Source organism: Cryptomeria japonica, chromosome 4 (assembly GCF_030272615.1).
Source record: "Cryptomeria japonica chromosome 4, Sugi_1.0, whole genome shotgun sequence".
Lineage (NCBI taxonomy): Eukaryota > Viridiplantae > Streptophyta > Pinopsida > Cupressales > Cupressaceae > Cryptomeria > Cryptomeria japonica.
This window is the reverse complement of record NC_081408.1, coordinates 164,991,345-165,013,249: the sequence shown is the minus strand read 5'-3', so window position 1 is coordinate 165,013,249 and position 21,905 is coordinate 164,991,345. Positions and strand designations below refer to the sequence as shown.

Sequence of the window (21,905 nt, the reverse complement as noted above, 5' to 3'; positions counted from 1 at the left end):
GATGTTTTTTGTCACAACCGAGAAAGTGTCGCCACAAGCAACTGGATCCGATTCTACCAAAACCGAGAGAGGATTTTTTTAGAGTGCCATAACACGACCCCGTAGGATCAGATGAATCATTCTTATGATTAACGGGCGCTAAGAAACGCGATGCCGAATATTGACAACTTTGAGCAACTTGAGCACTTAGGCGATTTCGTTGCCACAGTGTGGCCCGCAATGATTAAGCAAGTTGGAGATAAAAAGGAAGGCATTCCTAGCATAAACCCAGCCACCCTGATGTATACAAGCTAACGGTTTGGTGTCATGATGAGCGGATTGAAATATGGGGCATTGTGCAACTTTTCATTGAACTCATCTGACACTTTTGTCGCAACTGAGAAAGTGTCACCACGAGTAACTGGATCTGAGTCTACCGAAATCGAGAGAGGTTTTTTTTAGAGTTCCATAACATGATCCCGCAGGATTGGATGAATCATTCTTATATGTCACTAACATCGATAAAAATGATGCTGAATTTTGACAATTTTTCACACTTTGAGTGATTGACAATAAATGAGCAATTTTTACATCTTTTACCATATTAGCAGGGTATACTTCACGAAATGATCCCATGTGATCTCTAATGGTCCAAAATGACATTATTTACATAAAATCACACAAAACAAGACAAAAACACATTTTTTAATATTACAATGCCTCAAGTAGTCAAAAATACAAGTCATGTACATATATCCAAATAAGATTGATATTACAATTTTTTAAATTTATATTTAATCCAATGAACCATCTGGATCTGCTCTACTCTTTATCGTGGTCTACCCCCATATCTGATCAAATGAACCATCTGGATATGTTCTTGTTTAGTGGTCTACCCCCATATCTGATCAAATGCACATTTGAAGCTACAACAAGGTTAGAATAATGAAGAATCATCCTATGTGTCTCGAAGTCCTCGAACAACCACAAGTTAGACTTCTTCACTAGGTACCTTCTAAGCCATGTACCAGTAACAACTACTGATCTTGTGGGGTACTCAATATTTTCTCCATCTACCACAGGGCCATCCAATTTCTTTTTTGCATCCACACAACGACATAGGTAATAATCTATTCCTTCTTCATTGTCTTCAGCTGCAATTACTGCATAAACATGCCCTACAATGATAAAGTGAGAATAATTTAGCAAACAACTAAGGTAAAATATTAAAGTACAAAAAATTGCATGCAGATAATTTACCTGGTTGGACTAAATCTGACACATGGTCAAAGTCAACTGATGCTTCCATCTGTGTTAGTTGTAGTGCACTTGGAGGTTGGTATGTCTCAAGTGGGATTAGAGGCCTCATACACCATCCGTCCACCCACTCCTTTGACTCACACTCATTATAGGAACCATATCTACATGAAGAAAAATAACATCCCATCCATTGCATATGGATAGTCCATGAACCTGCATTAGAGCTTTTGAAAGAGTATATCTCACTCGATCCTATCAATGTACAACAATCTTCTAATTTTGCAATGCTACCAACCAAAAAAATCTGCAAACAGAAGACTTACCTTGATTACCTAGACCAATTGTACCATTGCACCACTGAAAAATTGATTTTGCATCTTTCAAGTTTGCATTCCCTTTGTACTTTAACTCTTCTCGTGCTAAAACTCTTTTAATACATGCTCCTACACCATCATGCTCCCCTTTTCCATGCCCAGCCTCAGAGAAATTCCACATATGTTGAATAGCAGTCAACTTATGCATCCCACTCAACCAGTAAAACATCTGAGAGTTCTTAAATTGTGATGCACAATTATCTAACCATATGATATGTTGACGGAATGATATGCCTCAGCTAGCCAAATCATTGTAGAATATCTGAAAACAACCAGCTTGCACAAAATTTGTAGAGTGTGAGCGATCATCACTTATGTAAAAATGATACTCCCTCAATATCTTCCTATCATCTTCCATACTATCATATGCATGAATGAATGCTATATGCACAAATATAGCAACTTGTGTGGAGTTGTAATATTGTGATTGCACCTCATTCTGCGGTTGTAGTGTGTAGTTCTCTGCAAAGTCAACAATTGAAATGATTGTATGAAGTGGAAATGTGTCCTTGCATAACTTAAATTGTGAGTCCAACCAACAAGCTTGATGGTTATGCCTTGCATACTCATACACTATATTCTCATGAAAGATGCCCATAAACTGATACACTGGAATCTTCTCACTAACCAATTCACACCTTTTTGCTTCTTTACCATCTTTTAGCATGTAGGCCATTGTCTTGTATTTTCCAAATTCTACTAATTCATTACCAATTTCTTGTCCAATATCCATATGTTGACAAATCTGTAAATGTTGCAATCCAACACAATCAACACATGTGTCACCCAAGCAACTCTTATTGTAATATACTTGACCATCTACTCTTTCCAATAAGATGCTAGATATGAATTCCCTTGAAGATGTCGGTGGACCATTTAGGTTGCATTCCTGCAAACCATCGTTAGCATGCAAATCTATACATATGTGTTGATAAACATCATAATGGTTAGAAAATTCAATATGTACTCTACAACAACAAGTTGTGCGTGTGTGATTTATTTTGACATAAAAAGGCTTTACCATTTCAAATAATATTTGACTAATTTTAATTTGAGGATACATACATTGAAACTTGGCAAAAAATTGTGTTTGAGTCATATCCAAAAAATGTTTCGGATGTGGATCATGGATTTTACTACCAATCCTCCTTCTTACAACATCTCTTTGATTTGGAGAGACCCTTGTGTTATTCTTCAAAAAATCTTCAATTAGGGATCTCAAGGCTTCAACAATTGCTTTATCTTTCCATGGTAATCTACCAGAAAATGCCCATAACTCATTGTTATATGAATCCTCTGCTCTTTGTCACCTTCCCATAGCTCTCATTAGAGTTTGTCTACTTATCTTCGATTGTGTTACTTGTCTTTCTAAGGAGGTGAGCTTTCTTAGTTTGAGTGCTTACAATTATTGATGTAATGACACATCGTGTGGCATTACTATCTTTTGTGCATGAGTTAGAACCAACAGTATCATATGCATTCATCAAATTCTTCACAATAGATTTGTTGCTTGATTCAATCGATGTTCTTAGCCCAAGAATCTTCATTATGGGCCTAAATTTCAGATTTCTCATCATTTCAACAAATAGTTGACATCTTCCTGTCTCATTTAAAGGCTCAAAATATATTTTCCATATCCGGTTAGCATGTCTTTGACAAGTACACTTTGGAATCTTGTCAACCATTGGTTTCAAAACATTAGCATTAATATCAATCAAATGCTTAGGCTTTCTATGCAAAACTCTAGGAGGTGTTCTCAAACTTTGAGTTACCTCAAGATTAGGAATGTCAACAACATTAGGGATAGGTGGCATACCTTCAACCGGAGATGAAAATGATGACATACCTTGAAATTGAGGTGTACAAGATGGTGTAGCTCCAATACTTGATGTCAGTCGTGAAGTACTTGCAACGTCAAATGTCATAGAGGGAGTGCATTCAATATGAGATGTTGTAGACACCAACGGTGTGCCAATAAGAGATGGTGTGCCTTCAACTTGAATTGTGGTAGACATGCTCTCAACCTTGGGATTCAATTGTCTCATTGCACGAAGGTTTTGCATCTATTGCCTTTGTGTGGCCAATTTTGTCTCTCTTAGATTGGATGGATATTTCATGTTCCTCTTCAATTGGCACCTCTTCTTCTATTGTATTCAATTTCCTTTGTTCACGAAGTTGCTTCATTCCTTCTCTTTTTTTTGCATTCTTAGCTTTAAGCTCTTCCGGTGTTACATTTTTTGGTCGTTTCCTCGGCATGATGATGATTTCTACATGTGCATGCACATAAAAGAGAATAAAGTGAATTCATAAAGAGATTTCAAGAGGCATAAGGGGCAGTCCTAATGGATCTATGATTGTCCTAATTATGTTAGGACATTCCTAATGCATCTATGACTTTCCTAATTATGCATATGTTAAAATGGATATATGAAATTGAAATTATTTCATGTATTCCTTTTTTAAATTATTTCATAAGTTCTTAAAAAGGATGTATGAAATTGCAAATTTTGTTTTAAACCACTAAACAAATAATTTTCTTATGCAACTTCCTTCAAATGCATTGTTAAATCTAATGTAAATCTAATAGGATTATAATCAATTTTGACTCACACTTTTATTCTAACATTTAAACAAAATAACACTTAATAAGTATTTGAATCCTAAAAACAAGAAAATATTACCTCAATTATTCAAATTTGATAAAAAAAATTATGTTCTTCCTCTTTGACATTGCCAAATGAAAAAAAGGTGGTGGAGAGCTAATGGAATGTATAAAATAACCTTGCATAAAATATCAACACCATGAAAAAAGCATTTTTTGTCTGATCATGCACAGAAAGAAGACAAAATGAGAGAATGTGGGCTTGGATCACGGGTCAAGGGTCCCATATAACCGTTTTTTAATGCAGCTCATTTGGCTAGCACCAAATATGGCACTAGCCAAATGACTTCCATTGAAATTTTTTAACCTTTGATAAATTTCTACTCTATAACCTATAACTGTTTTTTAGTGCAGCTCATTTGGCCATTGAAATTTTTTAACCTTTGATAAATTTCTACTCTATACCCTATAATCTATACTCTATACCCTATAGTTTGATAGCTACAACCATAATAAATTAAACCATTTCAAACCTATAACAAATACCCTAGATCATATGACCAAATATGCTAATTCCTCGACCCTATACAATAACCATAGACCCTATAACCCAATATGCTAAACCATATGAGGTTGCTATGGGTCATATGGTGTCCTAAGGGGTCATATGGTGCCCTATGATCCCTTAGTAGACCATATGATCCCCTTAGGACACCATATGACCCCTTAGGACACAATGTGAACCCTAACAACACGTAAGGGGTTATATGGTATCCTAAGGGGTCATAAGACACTATATGACCCATTAGGACACCATATGACCCATTAGGACACCATATGACCCCTTAGGACACCATATGACCCCTTAGGACACAATATGGTGTCGTTATGGGTCGTATGGTGTCGTAAGGGGTCATATGGTATCCTATGACCCCTTAGGACACCATATGACCCCTTAGGACACAATATGGTGTCGTTATGGGTCGTATGGTGTCCTAAGGGGTCATATGGTGTCCTATGGGGCCATAGGACACCATATGACCCCTTAGGTGTCGTTATGAATCATATTGTGTCTTAATGGGTCATATGGTGTGTTATGACCCCTTAAGACACCATATAACTCCTTAGGACACTATACGACCCATAATGACACCATATGGTGTCCTAAGGGGTCATATAGTGTCCTAAGGGTTCATAGGACACCATTTGACCCCTTAGGACACAATGTGAACCCTAACGACACGTAAGGGGTTATATGGTATCCTAAGGGGTCATAGGACACTATATGACCCGTTAGGACACCATATGACCTCTTAGGACACCATATGACCCATAATGACACTATATGGTGTTCTAAGGGCTCACATGGTGTCGTAAGGGGTCATATGGTGTCCTATGACCCCTTACGACACAATATAGTGTCGTTATGGGTCGTATGGTGTCCTAAGGGGTCATATAGTGTCCTATGGGGTCATAGGACACCATATGACCCCTTAGGTGTCGTTAGGGATCATATTGTGTCTTAACGGGTCATATGGTGTGTTATGACCCCTTAAGACACCATATGACCCGTTAGGACACCATATGACCCATAATGACACCATATGGTGTCCTAAGGGGTCATAGGACACCATATGACCCCTTAGGACACAATGTAAACCCTAACGACATGTAAAGGGTTATATGGTATCCTAAGGGGTCATAGGATACGATATGACCCGTTAGGACACCATATGACTCCTTAAGACACCATATGACCCCTTAGGGCACAATATGGTGTCGTTATGGGTCATATGGTGTCATAAGGGGTCATATGGTATCCTATGACCCCTTAGGATAAAATATGGTGTCGTTATGGGTTGTATGGTGTCCTAAGGGGTCATATGGTGTCCTATAGGGCCATAGGACACCATATGTCCCCTTAGGTGTTGTTAGGGATCATATTATGTCTTAACAGGTCATATGGTGTGTTGTGACCCCTTAAGACACCATATAACCCCTTAGGACACCATACAAGCCATTATGACACCATATGGTGTCCTAAGGGGTCATATAGTGTCCTAAGGGGTCATAGGACACCATATGACCCCTTACGACACAATGTGAGCCCTAACGACACGTAAAGGGGTTATATGGTATCCTAAGGGGTCATAGGACACTACATGACCCGTTAGGACACCATATGATCCCTTAGGATACCATATGACCCATAACGACACTATATGGTGTTCTAAGGGGTCACATGGTGTCGTAAGGGGTCATATGGTGTCCTATGACCAGACACCATATGACCCCTTAGGACACAATATGGTGTCGTTACGGGTCGTATGGTGTCCTAAGGGGTCATATGGTGTCCTATGGGATCATAGGACACCATATGACCCCTTAGGTGTCGTTAGGAATCATATTGTGTCATATGGTGTGTTGTGACCCCTTAAGACACCATATGACCCCTTCGGACACCATACGACCCATAATGACACCATATGGTGTCCTAAAGGGTCATATAGTGTCCTAAGGGGTCATAAGACACCCTATGACCCCTTAGGACACAATGTGAAGCCTAACGACATGTAAGGGGCTATATGGTATCCTAAGGGGTCATAGGACACTATATGACCCGTTCGGACACCATATGACCCCTTAGGACACCATATGACCCATAACGACACTATATGGTGTTCTAAGGGGTCACATGGTGTCGTAAGGGGTCATATGGTGTCCTATGACCCCTTAGGACACCATGTGACCCCTTAGGACACAATATGGTGTTGTTATGGGTTGTATAGTGTCCTAAGGGGTCATATGGTGTCCTATGGGGCCATAGGACACCATATGACCCCTTAGGTGTCGTTAGGGATCATATTGTGTCTTAACAAGTCATATGGTGTGTTATGACCCCTTAAGACACCATATAACCCCTTAGGACACTATACAACCCATAATGACACCATATGGTGTCCTAAGGGGTCATATAGTGTCCTAAGGGGTAATAGGACACCATATGACTCCTTAGTACACAATGTGAACCCTAACGACACAAGGTTGTTGCGGGAAGGAGAACTCTTTCTGGAATCAAAAGATGCAAGGAGTGCCAGGGTAGAGTTCACAACTCCCACTGACGGACCCATAATGGTGGATAGACAAGGAACTAGAAGGGTTTCTCTACCAGCACATTGGCCTCAAGTAGCTTTGTATGTTATGAAATACATTAGGTTATATGGTATCCTAATGGGTCATAGGATACTATATGGCCCGTTAGGACACCATATGACCCATAACGATATTATATGGTATTCTAAGGGGTCACATGGTGTCATAAGGGGTCATATGGTGTCTTATGACCCCTTAGGACACCATATGAGCCCATAGGACACAATATGGTGTCATTATGGGTTGTATCGTGTCATATGGGGTCATAGGACACCATATGACCCCTTAGATGTCGTTAGGGATCATATTGTGTCTTAACAGGTCATATGGTGTGTTATGACCCCTTAAGACACCATATAACCCCTTAGGACACCATACGACTCATAATGACACCTTATCGTGTCCTAAGGGGTCATAGGACAACATATGACCCCTTAAGACACAATGTGAACCCTAACGACACGTAAGGGGTTATATGGTATCCTAAGGGGTCATAGGACACTATATGACCCATTAGGACACCATATGACCCATAACGACACTTTATGGTGTTCTAAGGGGTCACATGGTGTTGTAAGGGATCATATGGTGTCCTATGACCCCTTAGGACACCATATGACCCCTTAGGTTTCTTTAGGGATCATATTGTGTCTTAACAGGTCATATGGTGTGTTATGACCCCTTAAGACACCATATGATCCCTTAGGACACCTTATGTTGTCATTATGGGTCGTATGGTGTCCTAAGGGGTCATATGTTGTCCTAAGGGATCATCGCACACCATAAGACCATACTGACCCCATATGGTGTACTAGGGGCTCATATGGTGTCCTAAGGGGTCATAGGACACCATACAAACCATACTGACACCATATGGTGTACTAAGGGGTCATATGGTGTCCTAAGGGGTCATAGGACACCATATAACCCCTTAGGACACAATATAACCTCTAACAACACCTAAGGGGTCATATGGTGTCCTATGAACCATTAAGACTCCATATGGTGTCGTTATGGGTTGTATGGTGTCCTAAGGGGTCATATGGTGTCCTATGACCACTTAGGATAGAATATGGTGTTGTTATGGGTCCTACAGTAACCTAAGAGGTCATATGGTGTCCTATGACCCCTTAGGACACCATATGACCCCTTAGGACACCATATGACCCCTTAGGTGTCATTAGGGGTCATATTGTGTCCTAAGGGGTCATATGGTGTCCTATGACCCCTTAGGACCTAGAGAGAGGAGGGAGTGAGGAAGAAACTGAGGGAAAGAGGTGAGAGAGGGAATTAGATGGGTGTAAGGATGAAGAGGGAGATAGCTCAAGGGATAGGAGAATAAGGGAATTATGAGAGCTAGAGAGGGGAGGGACAAAGAAGAGTATGTATCTATAAGAATGAAGAGCCCAAGAAGAGGTAAGGGGAGAGAGAGACTATGAGATCTAGTTCATAGAGAGAGATGGAACTATGAGGGAAGGGAGATAAAGAAGGGAGAGGTGAGATGGGGGTTTCTATGTACACATTTGGCGCTCTTCCTATTTGGCGCGCGCCAAATGGAAAAATCCATTCATCACATTTGGCGCACGCCAAATAGGGCGAGCGCCATATTTGGCATGCGTCAAATGGCCCACTTTGGGAAACACCAAACCTACGGGTTGTATTTTCCTTGGGCATCCAACCCAAAGGTTTGGAGGACCATTTTAGGCTAGAGACGTGTTTTTATCAGAACATTGAAAATTTTGACATATTTTTGGTCGTTCTCTCCGTCAGGTTTGCACGTGTTTCAATGAAGTTAAAAAAAATACAGTGGTAAACTTGATCTCCCTCTTAATTATCCAACAATGTAATTTATTTCAAATTTTGATTTCGTTAAGTCTTTCATCTATAATTTCTTTTGTCAATGTGTCTGTTTTTTGTCAAAAACCAACATGCACTGTTTTGGGTATACATTTTTACACGTTCATCAGATTTTGAAAAAACTTACATTTTTAGAAACTAGACTCCATTCTACACAAGTTTTTTTTTAAAATGTTTTTTTATTAGTTTTCAATGGTTTTAGGGGGGAGCATGCTCAAATTTTTGTTTTTTAGGATGTGTCCACTTCGAAAATTAGTAAAAAATTATATACTCATTAAAAAATTAGCTGAAAAATCTAGCATAAACTACAAGGTGTTAGCTAATTTCTCACTGAAGTGATTTTAAAAATTCAAAAAAAAAGTTAACATTTTAGGGGGGCCACAACAGACACTGTCTTATGTTTTTGCATAAAAACAAGACCACTTTTTGTGGCCCCCCTTTTTGAAGCCCTTAATCTCCACCATTTTCAAAAAAAATTAGTAGTTTAGAAAGTAGACTTGAAGCACTTTGACTCTTGTTCTTGTTGCATCTTCAAATTTGGAGTGTAACTATCTTCAATTTCTCGTTGAAGTTTAGACTTTTCTGATTTCAGAAAAAAAAAAAAAAAAAAAAAAAAGTGGCATCTTAAGACCCCCTTTTGGTACCACAACTTGGTGCACATACCCTTTTTTTTTTCAATGTACCACTATCTAATTAGCTTCAACATCATCTCCATCCTTTGATTCTACTGTAGAATCCTAACCTTGAAGATGCACGGGAGAACATGTCAAGTTCCCTCCCAACTCCATAGCTAGGGAAGGAGCAACAATAGCCTTAACACTATCCAAGTCAATAGTTGGTGCCCCAAAATTAGCCCTTAGTGTGGCTGCCTTTGATGGGGATATAGTGTCAACCATACACCTTGAAAGCTCCGTCGAATAACCAATTCCACTATCCATACTAGTAGTAACAGTTTCCCTCTTCTGACAAATTTGAGACCTTCTCCACGAAGTAGTGATGGGGAGAGACATCCCTCCACCATGTATCCTGGATGTCCATTTTTTGTTAGGAACAATGGTTGGCCAAATGACCCACATTATAACATTTGCAAAAACAAAATAGAATACCTTCAAAATCTACACTCTGGTTCCATCATCTATCATTAGTGGTGAGGGAATTTTTTGTCATCAAATCTTTGGTTATGTCAATTTCAACCAAGACGTGGGTGTAGGTTGTGTGTAGATACTTTGAGGATCCCCCATCAATACTTTAAAATGTCCCCAATGAATTGACAATTGCCTCAAAATAGGAATCAAAATAAAACTACAAAGGTAAATTTGGGATTCTTACCCAAATTCAGATCGCAGCGAAAGATTTAGAATTAGGATCGAAGGATAGATGCCAAGGTTTCAACATGAGAAGATGATCTTCAAAGTCCCATTAATAATCACAAAGAATTGTTCGCCAATCTTGAATGTCTTTGAAGACCACCACAGAAAACCCTCATGCACAAGGATAAATTTGAATGTCATCCATCAGAATGACCCCCCATGATTTTGTGATCCATTGATCAAGCTCGGATAGGCTTGGCCAAAACCCTCTGAACTTGCCGATCAAATGATGCTTAGAAAATTAATCTTGATTTTTTGAAACCTCCATCAAAATTTTCTCTCCCAACTCCACTATTAGAGGGGACTGAGCAGTGTGGACTAGCAACAACAACAAAGGAGGTGGCACGACCCTCTTAGGGAGATCGCAACTATACTTCCTCTTTGCATTTGAGGATCCTCCAAGCAGCACAATATCCTTTTGCAAATGCCTAAAGCCAACCACAAGGAATTTGTTTGTCCATGTAGGTGAATGTATAGCCCTCAATTGACTTGCCCTAGTCTTTAGTCCATTCAGCCCATGTCCACACCATACATCACCATCCATATATTACCACTATTCATCCCTATCAATGTAAACCCTAGCCACACCAAAAGCTCTAACTGGAAGAAAATACAATGACCTTTTCCCAAGGCTACCACTAGTGAATGCATTACTAGATTCATCTATGGAGGAAGCATGAAGGAAGAGTCCTTAGCCTTCAATACAGACTGTTGGAGTCACAAAAAATTACCATTAGAGATTTGCCCGGTTTTTGGGGTAGGAGCCTGTACTTCGTTGGTATATGACAATGATGGCATTTTCAAAAGTTCTTTGTATCTTTTCTTAATTATTATTATAACATACTAAATTACTTAGTACTATTTATGATAGAAATATATCCAATCAATACAATATTCTTAATTAATATTATAAAAACTAACAAAGCATACTATTTGTATTAGTTCAAATGATATTATATATCAATATCATTAAGTTTTAGTCTTTATTGTGTATAATTTAATAAGTAGTACAAAGTGAGTATTTAATAATATAATGAATATAGATTAATATTAAATTTAATTTATTTGAGAAATAAAAAGTATTTTATTTAAAGGAGCTAGTTTTATGGACTGCATGGAGATTTTTTTTCTTTGGTTTTAAAATGTTAAAAAATGGTTTAAAAAATAAAAATAGATCATAATTTAATATAATTGTCTAAAGTGGATCAAATTTAATGTTGACATATTGAATGAGATAGTGTACAATATTTTTGACCAAAGGATTATGTTATTTTAGTTAATTCTCTATGAAAATTAATCTATACATCTAGAAAAAAAAAAATAGATCATAATTTAATATAATTGTCTAAAGTGGATCAAATTTAATGTTGAGCATATTGTATGAGATAGTGTACAATATTTTTGACCAAAGGATTATGTTATTTTAGTTAATTCTCTATGAAAATTAATCTATACATCTAGAAATTTAAACCATTTGATTGTATACCATAATTTATTTACTTAAATAATGAAGATTAGAGAATTCAAAATAATTATCTGTATTCTAAAATAGACCTAATTACCAAACAAGATAGGTGAATATTGATTTTAAAGACCTAATTCCATGCATGCATATCATAGATTAAAATAATTATTTGAGATTTGAAGAAAATTGAATGGAGGCCAAGGTAGGGAAAGGATTAAAAATATAATGGTAAATTCAAAGACTGATAAATGAAACAAAACTAAAGGAATCTATCACACAAGTAGGTGATACAAGTATGATGTAACAAAAAAATATATTATGAATGAAATGTATAGGCAATTCGTTAATTTATTCAAGAGATGCACAATAATAAAGCTATCAAGTGTTGAAAAGAATGAAGTCAAGTATTTTTTATTAAATTTAAGTAATATATGAAGATGGAGGAAAAACATAGGGGATGAGATCTTTAGAACTATAGACTCGTGGCTTCTCATAGTTTATTTGATAATGGCATTGAGCCTAAGTTAAGTGTTAACGTATTCCCACCTAAGAACTCGGGTTAATCGTCTTCTCTTAATCCAACACATATCTTGTCTAGCATTGTTGAGAATACTTCCCCTTATACTTCTCATGATGAGGATGACCCTTCAATACAAGTTTTTAATGAACAATGTGTGAGTATAGACATGCAATCATGAAATCTTTAATAGTTTGTGAGTTGGTAACACTTGGATAGAGACACAATCCACTTGATTGATTGTTTCAGGAAGTTGATTCAAGACAATGAACACGGTGTGGAATTTATACATTGCATAGATCATATAGTCAATGAAATCACTATAAAGTTAGCTAGTTACATGAAAGTGCTTGAAAATTTTGCTCCTCCAACCCAAGTTGAGATATCAATGTCTTTACTTGCATCAATAGCCAATTTTCCTACATACACATCTTCTATCATGGCTACTACTACACAATATGGTAATTATATCCATGTTAGTAATGGGATTAATCCTATCAATCAATATTGTTATGTTCCACCTTCAACAAATCTCTCTTTTGTTTCACACAACATGCATCAACCATCTCCTCTACCCACTTATCACAATGTTCCACCTACCTACTATAATATACCTTCAAATCCTACATCATAACCAAACTTTTCCATATCTAATTCACCTATCGAGGCTACTATAAACTATTAATTACAAAATTTGTCATCCTTAGAAAAATAATTAGTCAACATAATCCAATCGCAATCCACTATCCATTTATATGTTGCAAGTATCTCACTTTCTATTGGGATCCTTTAAGTTCCCAACTCTAATAAAATATTGAGGTCCCTTGTTTTGAGAAATTAAATGGAAAAGGTGATCGCCATACTCGTGTGAAAACATTTTTTGCTTTGTGCAATGATTTCTTCTTTGACCATACACTTCTTGCAAAACTCTTCCCTTGATTCTTTTAAGCAAATATTTTGGAATGGTTTTTCTCCTTGCCTAATAATTCAATTATTAATTTTTGATAATTGGTACATGCATTTTTGTAATATTTTTTAAAAAATAGCATTGGAACACAAGTTATAATGCTTGATTTATTGCACTCCAAAAGAAGCGTTAAGGAAAAATTGACTGATTTTATTGGTAGATATCATCATTTGTATTTGCAAATTTATTATACTCTTCTTGATGCTACTGTGCAAAGAGTTTTTATTGATAATTTATAACCACACACTAGACAAAAAATTTATTTTAAAATACCCATCTTTGACATAATTGTTCACATCACTTCATGAATATCAACTTTAGGTTAGTCAATATGAAGAATCTTCATCTTTGACTCCAATTGATACGTCTAAAAATACCCATCAAACATACCAAGGCTTTAGAAAACATCAAAAAAATTGCATTAAGGTAAACAATAACAATTTTCTAAAAAGACTAATACTCAAGTTGTAGCCACAACACCCCCTGTTGTATCTTATTTTTCTTCTAAACCATTCAAGGATCATAAATTCACACTACTTTCTGAGTCCTTGTGTTCCATTATACTTCAATATATTAACAAAAAATTGATGAAGCTTCCTCCTCTCCATCTCGTAGATAGTTCCAAACATCTACCTCCTTCCTTTAACTCAAAAGAATATAGTCAATATCATCATCAACCTGGCCATGACACAGATAGATGTATGCATTTGAAGAATGAAATTCAAGACCTCATTGACTCTAATGTTATTTTGGTAGATGGTGTGAATGATAAAGAGAATAAATCAATAGTGCCACCTAATCAAAACTTGTAAATATTTACCAATTCTTTTCCTTCCCATTCTATGAAATTTATTGAGCTTAAAGATGATATTCATATAACCATGTTAAAAACTTCTTTGACTAAAACAATGTTGTGCATTTGATAGACCAAGAGGAACCTAAGCCTAAGTGTGAACCCAAATCACCTTAAACTCAAGTGATACCATAAAAGGACCTAATGGTCCATTATACATTATTCTAAAAATCAAAGACAAACTCTCACATGGACTGATTATTGATCCAGTATGTATGGTAAATGTGATTACAAAATAATACTTTGCGCACATGGGTTATATCAAGACACATATGATTAGTTTGACATCTTGATCAAGGTGAATAATGGTTTCACTTTCCCTACCATAGGTTCCATCACCTTTCTTGTAGAAGTTGCCTCTAAGTGCTTAAATGTTTCATTTACCATTAGTCCTATATCAGACCAATTTCATGTTAATTCGAGTCATCCTTAGCTCACAACCATGAATTCCCTTCTACCATTCATAAGTGTTTGAAATTCCTTCACAAAGGACAATTTATAAATATACATCATATTATTTTCTAGACCCTAGGTAATCGTGGAAACTTCACCCCTGATTACTTTTGGCCTCAAAAACCTCAACCACTTAAACCTCATTGAGATATCAGATTCCTTTCATATAAATTTTTTAAAGCTAATAGAATCTCTAACTTATCCTTAGGTAATATTTCAAGATCTTCTTAGACTACTATTCCTAAGGATCCTTCATCATCTATGGATATAGAAGTAGCTCTTCCTAAACCATAGGTGATGATTGAACCACATCCTAGACCAAGAATCCTCCCTAATCCTAATATTCCTTCTTTAGATGTTACAGTTTCACCTCCACAACCCTATAAAGCAAAAAGAGGAATATCTAGCATCTCCTATCTATTAACCTTTAGTGCTTACTTTTGTTCCTAGAGAAAAGGAAGAAAAGGAATCAATGTTGAATCATACCCAACCTTCTTCTATAAAAGCTTTGATTTTTAACCAACAAAATTATAGTGTGAGATAACAATGAAAAACATGTTGTGCCAAGGCTCATGAGATTGCTTCAAAAATTGATTCTTATCCTAATTAGCCAAATACTGATTTGATCCCATCTTTTGAGCCTTTCATACCATCACCCAATCTTAGAGAGGAGTCTTACCTTGCCCAACATTGTCACAAGTTGAAGTTTTTGATTCCAAGTGATTGTTCTTCTTCTCATCCTCCTATTAAATCTCATATTATGATTAATTTAGATGATGATGATGATGATGATGATGATGATGATTATGGTATTATTGAAACTATTGAGAATAATAATGATGAATTATCTTTGATCTTTTCAAAAGCATTAACTCTAGCTCCTAGTGACACACATTGTGATCCATTATTAGATCATGCTTATCAAGCAATAGTATTAAAAATGACCCTAAAAAAATAATACTTATTTCATCACGATTATAGAATAGATTTCGCCATAACCTTCATCATCCATTTACTACCAAAATTAAGAAATAATAAATTTCAATATGATAGTGTAAAGCGGAAAAATCGCGGTCGAACCCTAGTTGGTCTCCCCTCTTCCAACTCCGAGGAGAGAGAAGGGAGGTTCGCTAGGATTCGATGGGTTTTTCACTTGGGAGATAGACTTTACATTCAAAAGAGGGGGTTGAAACTCATAAGATCCAATCCCACACAATGTAGGATTGGATGCTAAATGAATTTCAAGGGTTTGGAAAGCGATGCTACCCTCTTTTGTAAAGAATGTTGATTAAGGCAATTAAGCTAGGAATGCATAGAAAGTCATAAAGATTCGCTTATAAACTGAGTTCGGGTTATAGGATGAAGCTGCGGACCTGGAATTAGCAGTAGAAGGTTGATACGGCGCTGTCCTGCAAATTTGAGAAAAAGTTGTCGGGACGATGGCGCCCGGCGCCACGGTCCTCCGAAAAATCCGCGAAACGAAGTGGGATCGGTTCGTCTCTGCACAAGGATTCCAAATCTTCAATCTCAGCCGCGTACCTGCAACCTACACACAGAAAAGCGAAGACGATGGGGGGTTAGGGATTAGGGGTTTGCCTTTAGGTCAAACCCCGGTTTTGGAATTAACCAAGAAATGAGCAAGTGCTGTAAATGTAAATGACTGTAATGACAAACAAGTACTAATACCTTGTTCTAAGGATGTTGGTATCCTTATGTGCGAAGGTTTAGATGTTGTATGTTGTAGTATGTTGTAGCATGAAGTAAGTGATCTCCTCTTCAATGGTTGAATCCTTGACTTGAATGCAACACTTAGCCTTGAATGGAGACTTGAAATGATCAATTGCTTGAATGCTTGAATGCTTGAATGATTGAATGATTGAGTATAGTTTCCACGCCTTTTCCGTCTTATTCTCACTTGTCTCATGAGAGAGGAAAAATGTAGTTTATATACTTGTCAATTAGGGCTGATAGACTGATTTTCCCGACCTAAGGCCGACCAGGAAAGTAATTTTCCAAATTGCAATCAAAAAGACCCGATACCACTTAGGGAACCGGGCCCAAAATAAGACCCAGGGACCAGGGCGCTGGGCGCTCTGGTCCAACCTCCCAGGGCAGCAGGGTGCAAGGAGGTTCAGGCCAGGGTGCATGAAAAATGCAGTTTTTGGTGTCGTGAGCGAATTTTGGGGTCTCCATTCAGGTTGCGTGTTGCGTCGCCATCGTGAAGACCGAAATGCAGTCGAAATTGCAAGTGTCGCAATTTTAAGATGCTACAGATAGCATAAAATAATGAAGATATCAACACTATATTAAATTAACAAAATTATCTTTACAACACCTTGGTTTTGTTTCTAATATATATCCATCAAAATGTCAAACAACATTGATATTAGTGTTTTTTGCCAAATTTAAGAGGAACCATGTAGCTCCTAGATGATTACAAAATTAATAAAAAGTATAAGTATATTTGAGTAGAAACTTCAAATCATTTCACAATAGTAATTACGTGCTCTAGGATAAAACATAGAAATAAAATTGAGAATTATATTTGCAAATAGATAAAAGAACACATTAGCTTTATTATGTTTGGCATCATATATGATTACATTATTTGGAGACATTTATAAAGGCCTCCAAACTTTACATTTTTACAACCAGTTTTCTCATAAGGATAAATACTCAAGATACAATGATAAATTACTAAACCAACATTATATAGTGACTATAAACTAACACTTTTGAATAAAAATGTTCATAAATGTTCTATAATGTTAATAAGGCACAAAGTGTTATGTCATGACCATGTGCATAAAAAATAAAATACACTTGACATATATTTTTAAAAATAATTAAAACTATTAAATAACTCTTAAGGAAATAACTTAAAATAAAATTATTCTTCAACAAGTAAAATAACTCTTAATTGAATTAAAATAAAATAAACAATTCAAAATATGATAAAATAATTCTTAAATAATTTTAATATAAATAAAATAATTCTTGAATATACAAAATAACTCAAAAATGATATCTTTATATTTTCAATAAATTAATTTATAATAATAAATTTATTAAAAAATTATATTAATTAAGTTATAAAAATTAAAAACACAATAAAAATATAACATAAATTACCTTAAATATTTTTTTCAAACCATTTTAATATGCTATTCCAAACAGATTTACCTTCGTTTATCCTAAGCATTTCTACACCTCTTCATACGTATTTACTTTATTTTACAAATACTTTTCTTTTCATATAAAGCATGCATATCATATAATGACATATATGAATGGGAACACTACAATGTTGCCTTCAGTATCCCAACTTGATTCTAACATTGGGGTTATTGCTCTTTATTTTATTCCATAATTCTCCACCCTCCTCAAACATATCTCCAACTCCCGTCTCTTTAAAGTCACACTTTTTTAGCCTTCTCAGGAGCTCCAATCCACGTGGAACTTTCTTCAATCTGGAACAATATGTTACATTTAGTATCTCAAGGCATGGCATCGCTCCATCCTCTAATTCTGGCAACTCCTCTAACACTGAAAAATGATCAATTTCTAAATAACGCAGCTGACTGAATCCCCCAGGCTTACCGAACCCTTTTGGCAATGCCTTGCATAGAGCATTTGTCCATATGTACAACTTTATTAAGTTGGGCATCATTTCTAGTGCTGGATATTCAGCACAATGACATCTATATAACTTCAATTCCATCAGATTTGAGAAGCCACATATCCAATTCGGCATTGCAAACGTTGATAGGAAAAGGTATTCAAGATCCTTCATAGCTAACATTTTATCTGATAGAGGTGGAAGATTACCTTCATTAGCATGACCTTCTACACTGTTGTTTATTGTCAGATTACGCATCTTCACCAACGTGACAAGGATCCCATCTTCTATGCTTTTCAATTCAGCCTCGTGACGAACATATATCCGCACTTCACGGAGGTTGACCAAATTGACAAAATGCTCCAACCTCAAGAATCCATTCTCCTCAACAGATAGTTCTTTACCACCATCTGTTACAAGCACTTGTAAAGACACAAGCTTTCTTATTTCCTTGGGCATCCATCCGTTGTATTTAATCCAAAAGCTTTGGTGTATATTTAGATATTCCAGGCAGTTGAGCTCACCAATCCACTCTGGCAACCGTCCTAGATTCGGGCACCGGGAAATATCAAGGAAACGCAGACTCTTGTTGTTTTTCACACATTCTGGTACCTCACTAATTTTTGTCCGACTTAAATTCAAAACTCTGAGGAGCTTCAAATTTCCAACACAATCAGGCAATGATGAGATGCCAGTGCCACTCAAGTCAAGAACGCGCAGTACTTTTGCACTGCTAAGCAAGATTTCCGGAATGTTTTGAATGCCTCCATTTTCTGAGAAAGACAAGGTGCGAAGACGTGATGCAGAATATGCCCTATTTCTTGCCATTGCATTTACATCACCATCGCCAATGCTTTTCTTGGCCATTAAAATCCTACGGAACCTGCTATTTGCTTGCACAATTGGACCTTTCTGGAAGGCTTTTTCTGCACTAAATACACATTGGCTTTCTTTTGACATACTAATGGCCAAATCCAGCAACAAATCATGCACTTTAAACATTCTCTTTTCCTGATCGTAAATGTCATCGACTCGCTCGATCAAACATAGACTTTGAAGATGACATATATACCTCCATCCAATATCCAGCTGGTCCTCTCCTTGAGGAACATATCCTTCGGCTACCCAAAGGTTTATGAGGTATGGGTACTCTATTTTTGCATCTTCAGGAAAGAAAGAAAGATATGCAAAACAAGGTTTAAGATGAGGAGGGAGAGAATCATAACTTAGCTTGAGAATCTGCATGATTGGATCCTCGGTATAAGATACTGCTTTTAGCTGTCCCAATTTGGATTCCCACTCCATTGACGATCTCTCGCAAGCCAGAGATGCTGCCACTATTTTAACAGCCAAGGGCAATCTCGCACACTCCCTTTCGACTTGTCGAGCAATCCCTTCAAGTTGATGTGGCGGCTGATTTTGGTGGCAGTCAGGGAAGGCAAAAGCGCAAAAGAGCTCCCAGCTCTCTTCTTCGGACAAAGGGTACACCTCATAAACACGGGCATGCATGTTGCTGCACACATGTTTGCTTCGTGTTGTGACCACAACTTTGCATTGGCATGCATTTCCAGTTGGAAGGCCAAGTGCAGATATCAAGTTATCTTCCCTAGTTGCCCTCCACACATCATCAAGCACAATGAGAGAGCTTCTGCTTGTTAAACACTCATGAATCAGCTGTGCTGCCTGCACCTCACTTCCTTGTCCACAAATGACCACTTCAGCTTTAGACATTATTTTGGAGTCCTCGTCAGCTTGCGCCTTTAATTGCGAGGCCATGTCTGCTTGCGACTCTTCTTTCAAGTTCTCCAAAGCTCTCAACTTTTCTTTGGAATTCTCCTCAGCTTGCAACTTTATTCGCGTGGCGACGTCAGCCTGCAACTTTCTAAGGGAGTAAGTCTGAGAAATAGAAAGCCAGATTTTCATCTCAAACTTATCCTTGTTTATTTTGTTGAAAAGATTTTGCATTAGAAACGTCTTCCCCACGCCGCCCATTCCAACGACGGCAATGACAGGAGTGGCAGAATCATCTATTAAGCGGAGGACTTCTTCAACCTTGGGCTCAATAGCCACCGGTTTTGAATCACTCTCTATTATTGGTGACCCCCTCCAATTTACATTCCCAGATGTACTCGTGGAGGGTTGCTCTGAATGAGTCAGACTCTCAACAAGCTTGAGCTCCGCTGCATCTTCCATGACGGACTTCATTCTATCTTTCACTTCCTTGATCCGACGTGCCATTTTACAGCGAAAGACTAATTGAGAATAACTGAAAGCACAGACACAAGAGGACTGGGGGCTTTCATTACTAGTACCTTGAGATTGAACAGCGCATTCTTCGAGTATGTCCTCTGCATCCCAAGCAATATCTGCAACATCCAGCAGCCAGCTTCTCACGGACGCATTTTTTGCACTCTGAGCATCTGCATCTGTGAGGTAGCCTCTTACATTTGTGAGCTTCTTGCTCAGCCATTTAAAGTCATTTCTGAAGTTACAGACAAGTGAAACCTCCTTGTTTATCTCCTCTAACAACTTCCCAACAAGCTTTTCCACAACAACATCAACCAAAGCAGATGCCATAATTGATTTCTTCAATTAACAACTGAGAAACTGAAGCACTCTCAATACTACTATGGACTACACAGATCAAACTTGAAGCACTCTCAAAGACTACTATGAACTCTGAAAATTTGACGTCTCTTGACAAGCAAGAAAAACTGGCCAAACTTGAATGAATGTGAGTAAAGCAGGGAAAGAAGTAAATTTATAAGACTGCAAACAGAAGATCCTAAGTAGGATGGATTCCCTGGCTTCCCGAGACCGAAGTTATTCTAATTACTTTTACTTTTAATTATTCTCTTCTTCTTTCTGAACATGGCATTCCTAAGTTATTCCAACCGCTTTTACTTTAATAATTATTCTAATCGCTTTTACTTCCTCAATTATTCTCTTCTTTAATAATTCTGGTTGCATCATTTGGACTTCGAATTATTCCCACCACTTTAACTTTAGCTTTAGAGAATATGGTAGGGCCATCGAATTCGATTTGCCTGGGCGCCTTTTTCTTTTATCAAGTTAGAGAGAAGTGGGGAATGTGAGTAAAGTATTTTATAAAATTATTCATTAATACTTTTCTTCTTCATACAGACTTCACTTTTTCTTGGCGTGAAATGTACTTCAAAGTTATTCTCATTCTTCTTTTACTTCTCCCTCAACATCATTAATTGATGGATTTTTTAAAATATAAAAAGATATGTTAATTTGAGCTGGCCTTAATTTGTCACCTTGTCTCTTACGATTCCCATTAAATTATTATATTGTTATAAAACAACTATTTTCCTCTTAGTATGTTCAATCATATTATTATGCATTTTCTTATTAATTTATTGTTTCTTTTAATTTTTTAATTTATTGAAAAGATTATAATAAAAATTAATAT

The 21,905-nt window shown here is 36.9% G+C and overlaps 1 protein-coding gene across 1 annotated transcript; it reads right to left on the bottom strand.

Moving 5' to 3' along the window:
• Nucleotides 1–18,163: 18,163 nt before the first annotated feature.
• On the bottom strand, nt 18,164–21,046 carry LOC131048985 (disease resistance RPP13-like protein 4). Its single transcript, XM_057982978.2, has one exon. The coding sequence runs from the start codon at nt 21,044–21,046 to the stop codon at nt 18,164–18,166; it is 2,883 nt and encodes a 960-aa protein (XP_057838961.2).
• Between the last annotated feature and the right edge of the window lie 859 nt (nt 21,047–21,905).

Excerpts from the sequence above, each read along its gene's own strand:
- LOC131048985 (XM_057982978.2), bottom strand. The coding sequence starts at position 21,046 with ATGGCATCTGCTTTGGTTGATGTTGTTGTGGAAAAGCTTGTTGGGAAG.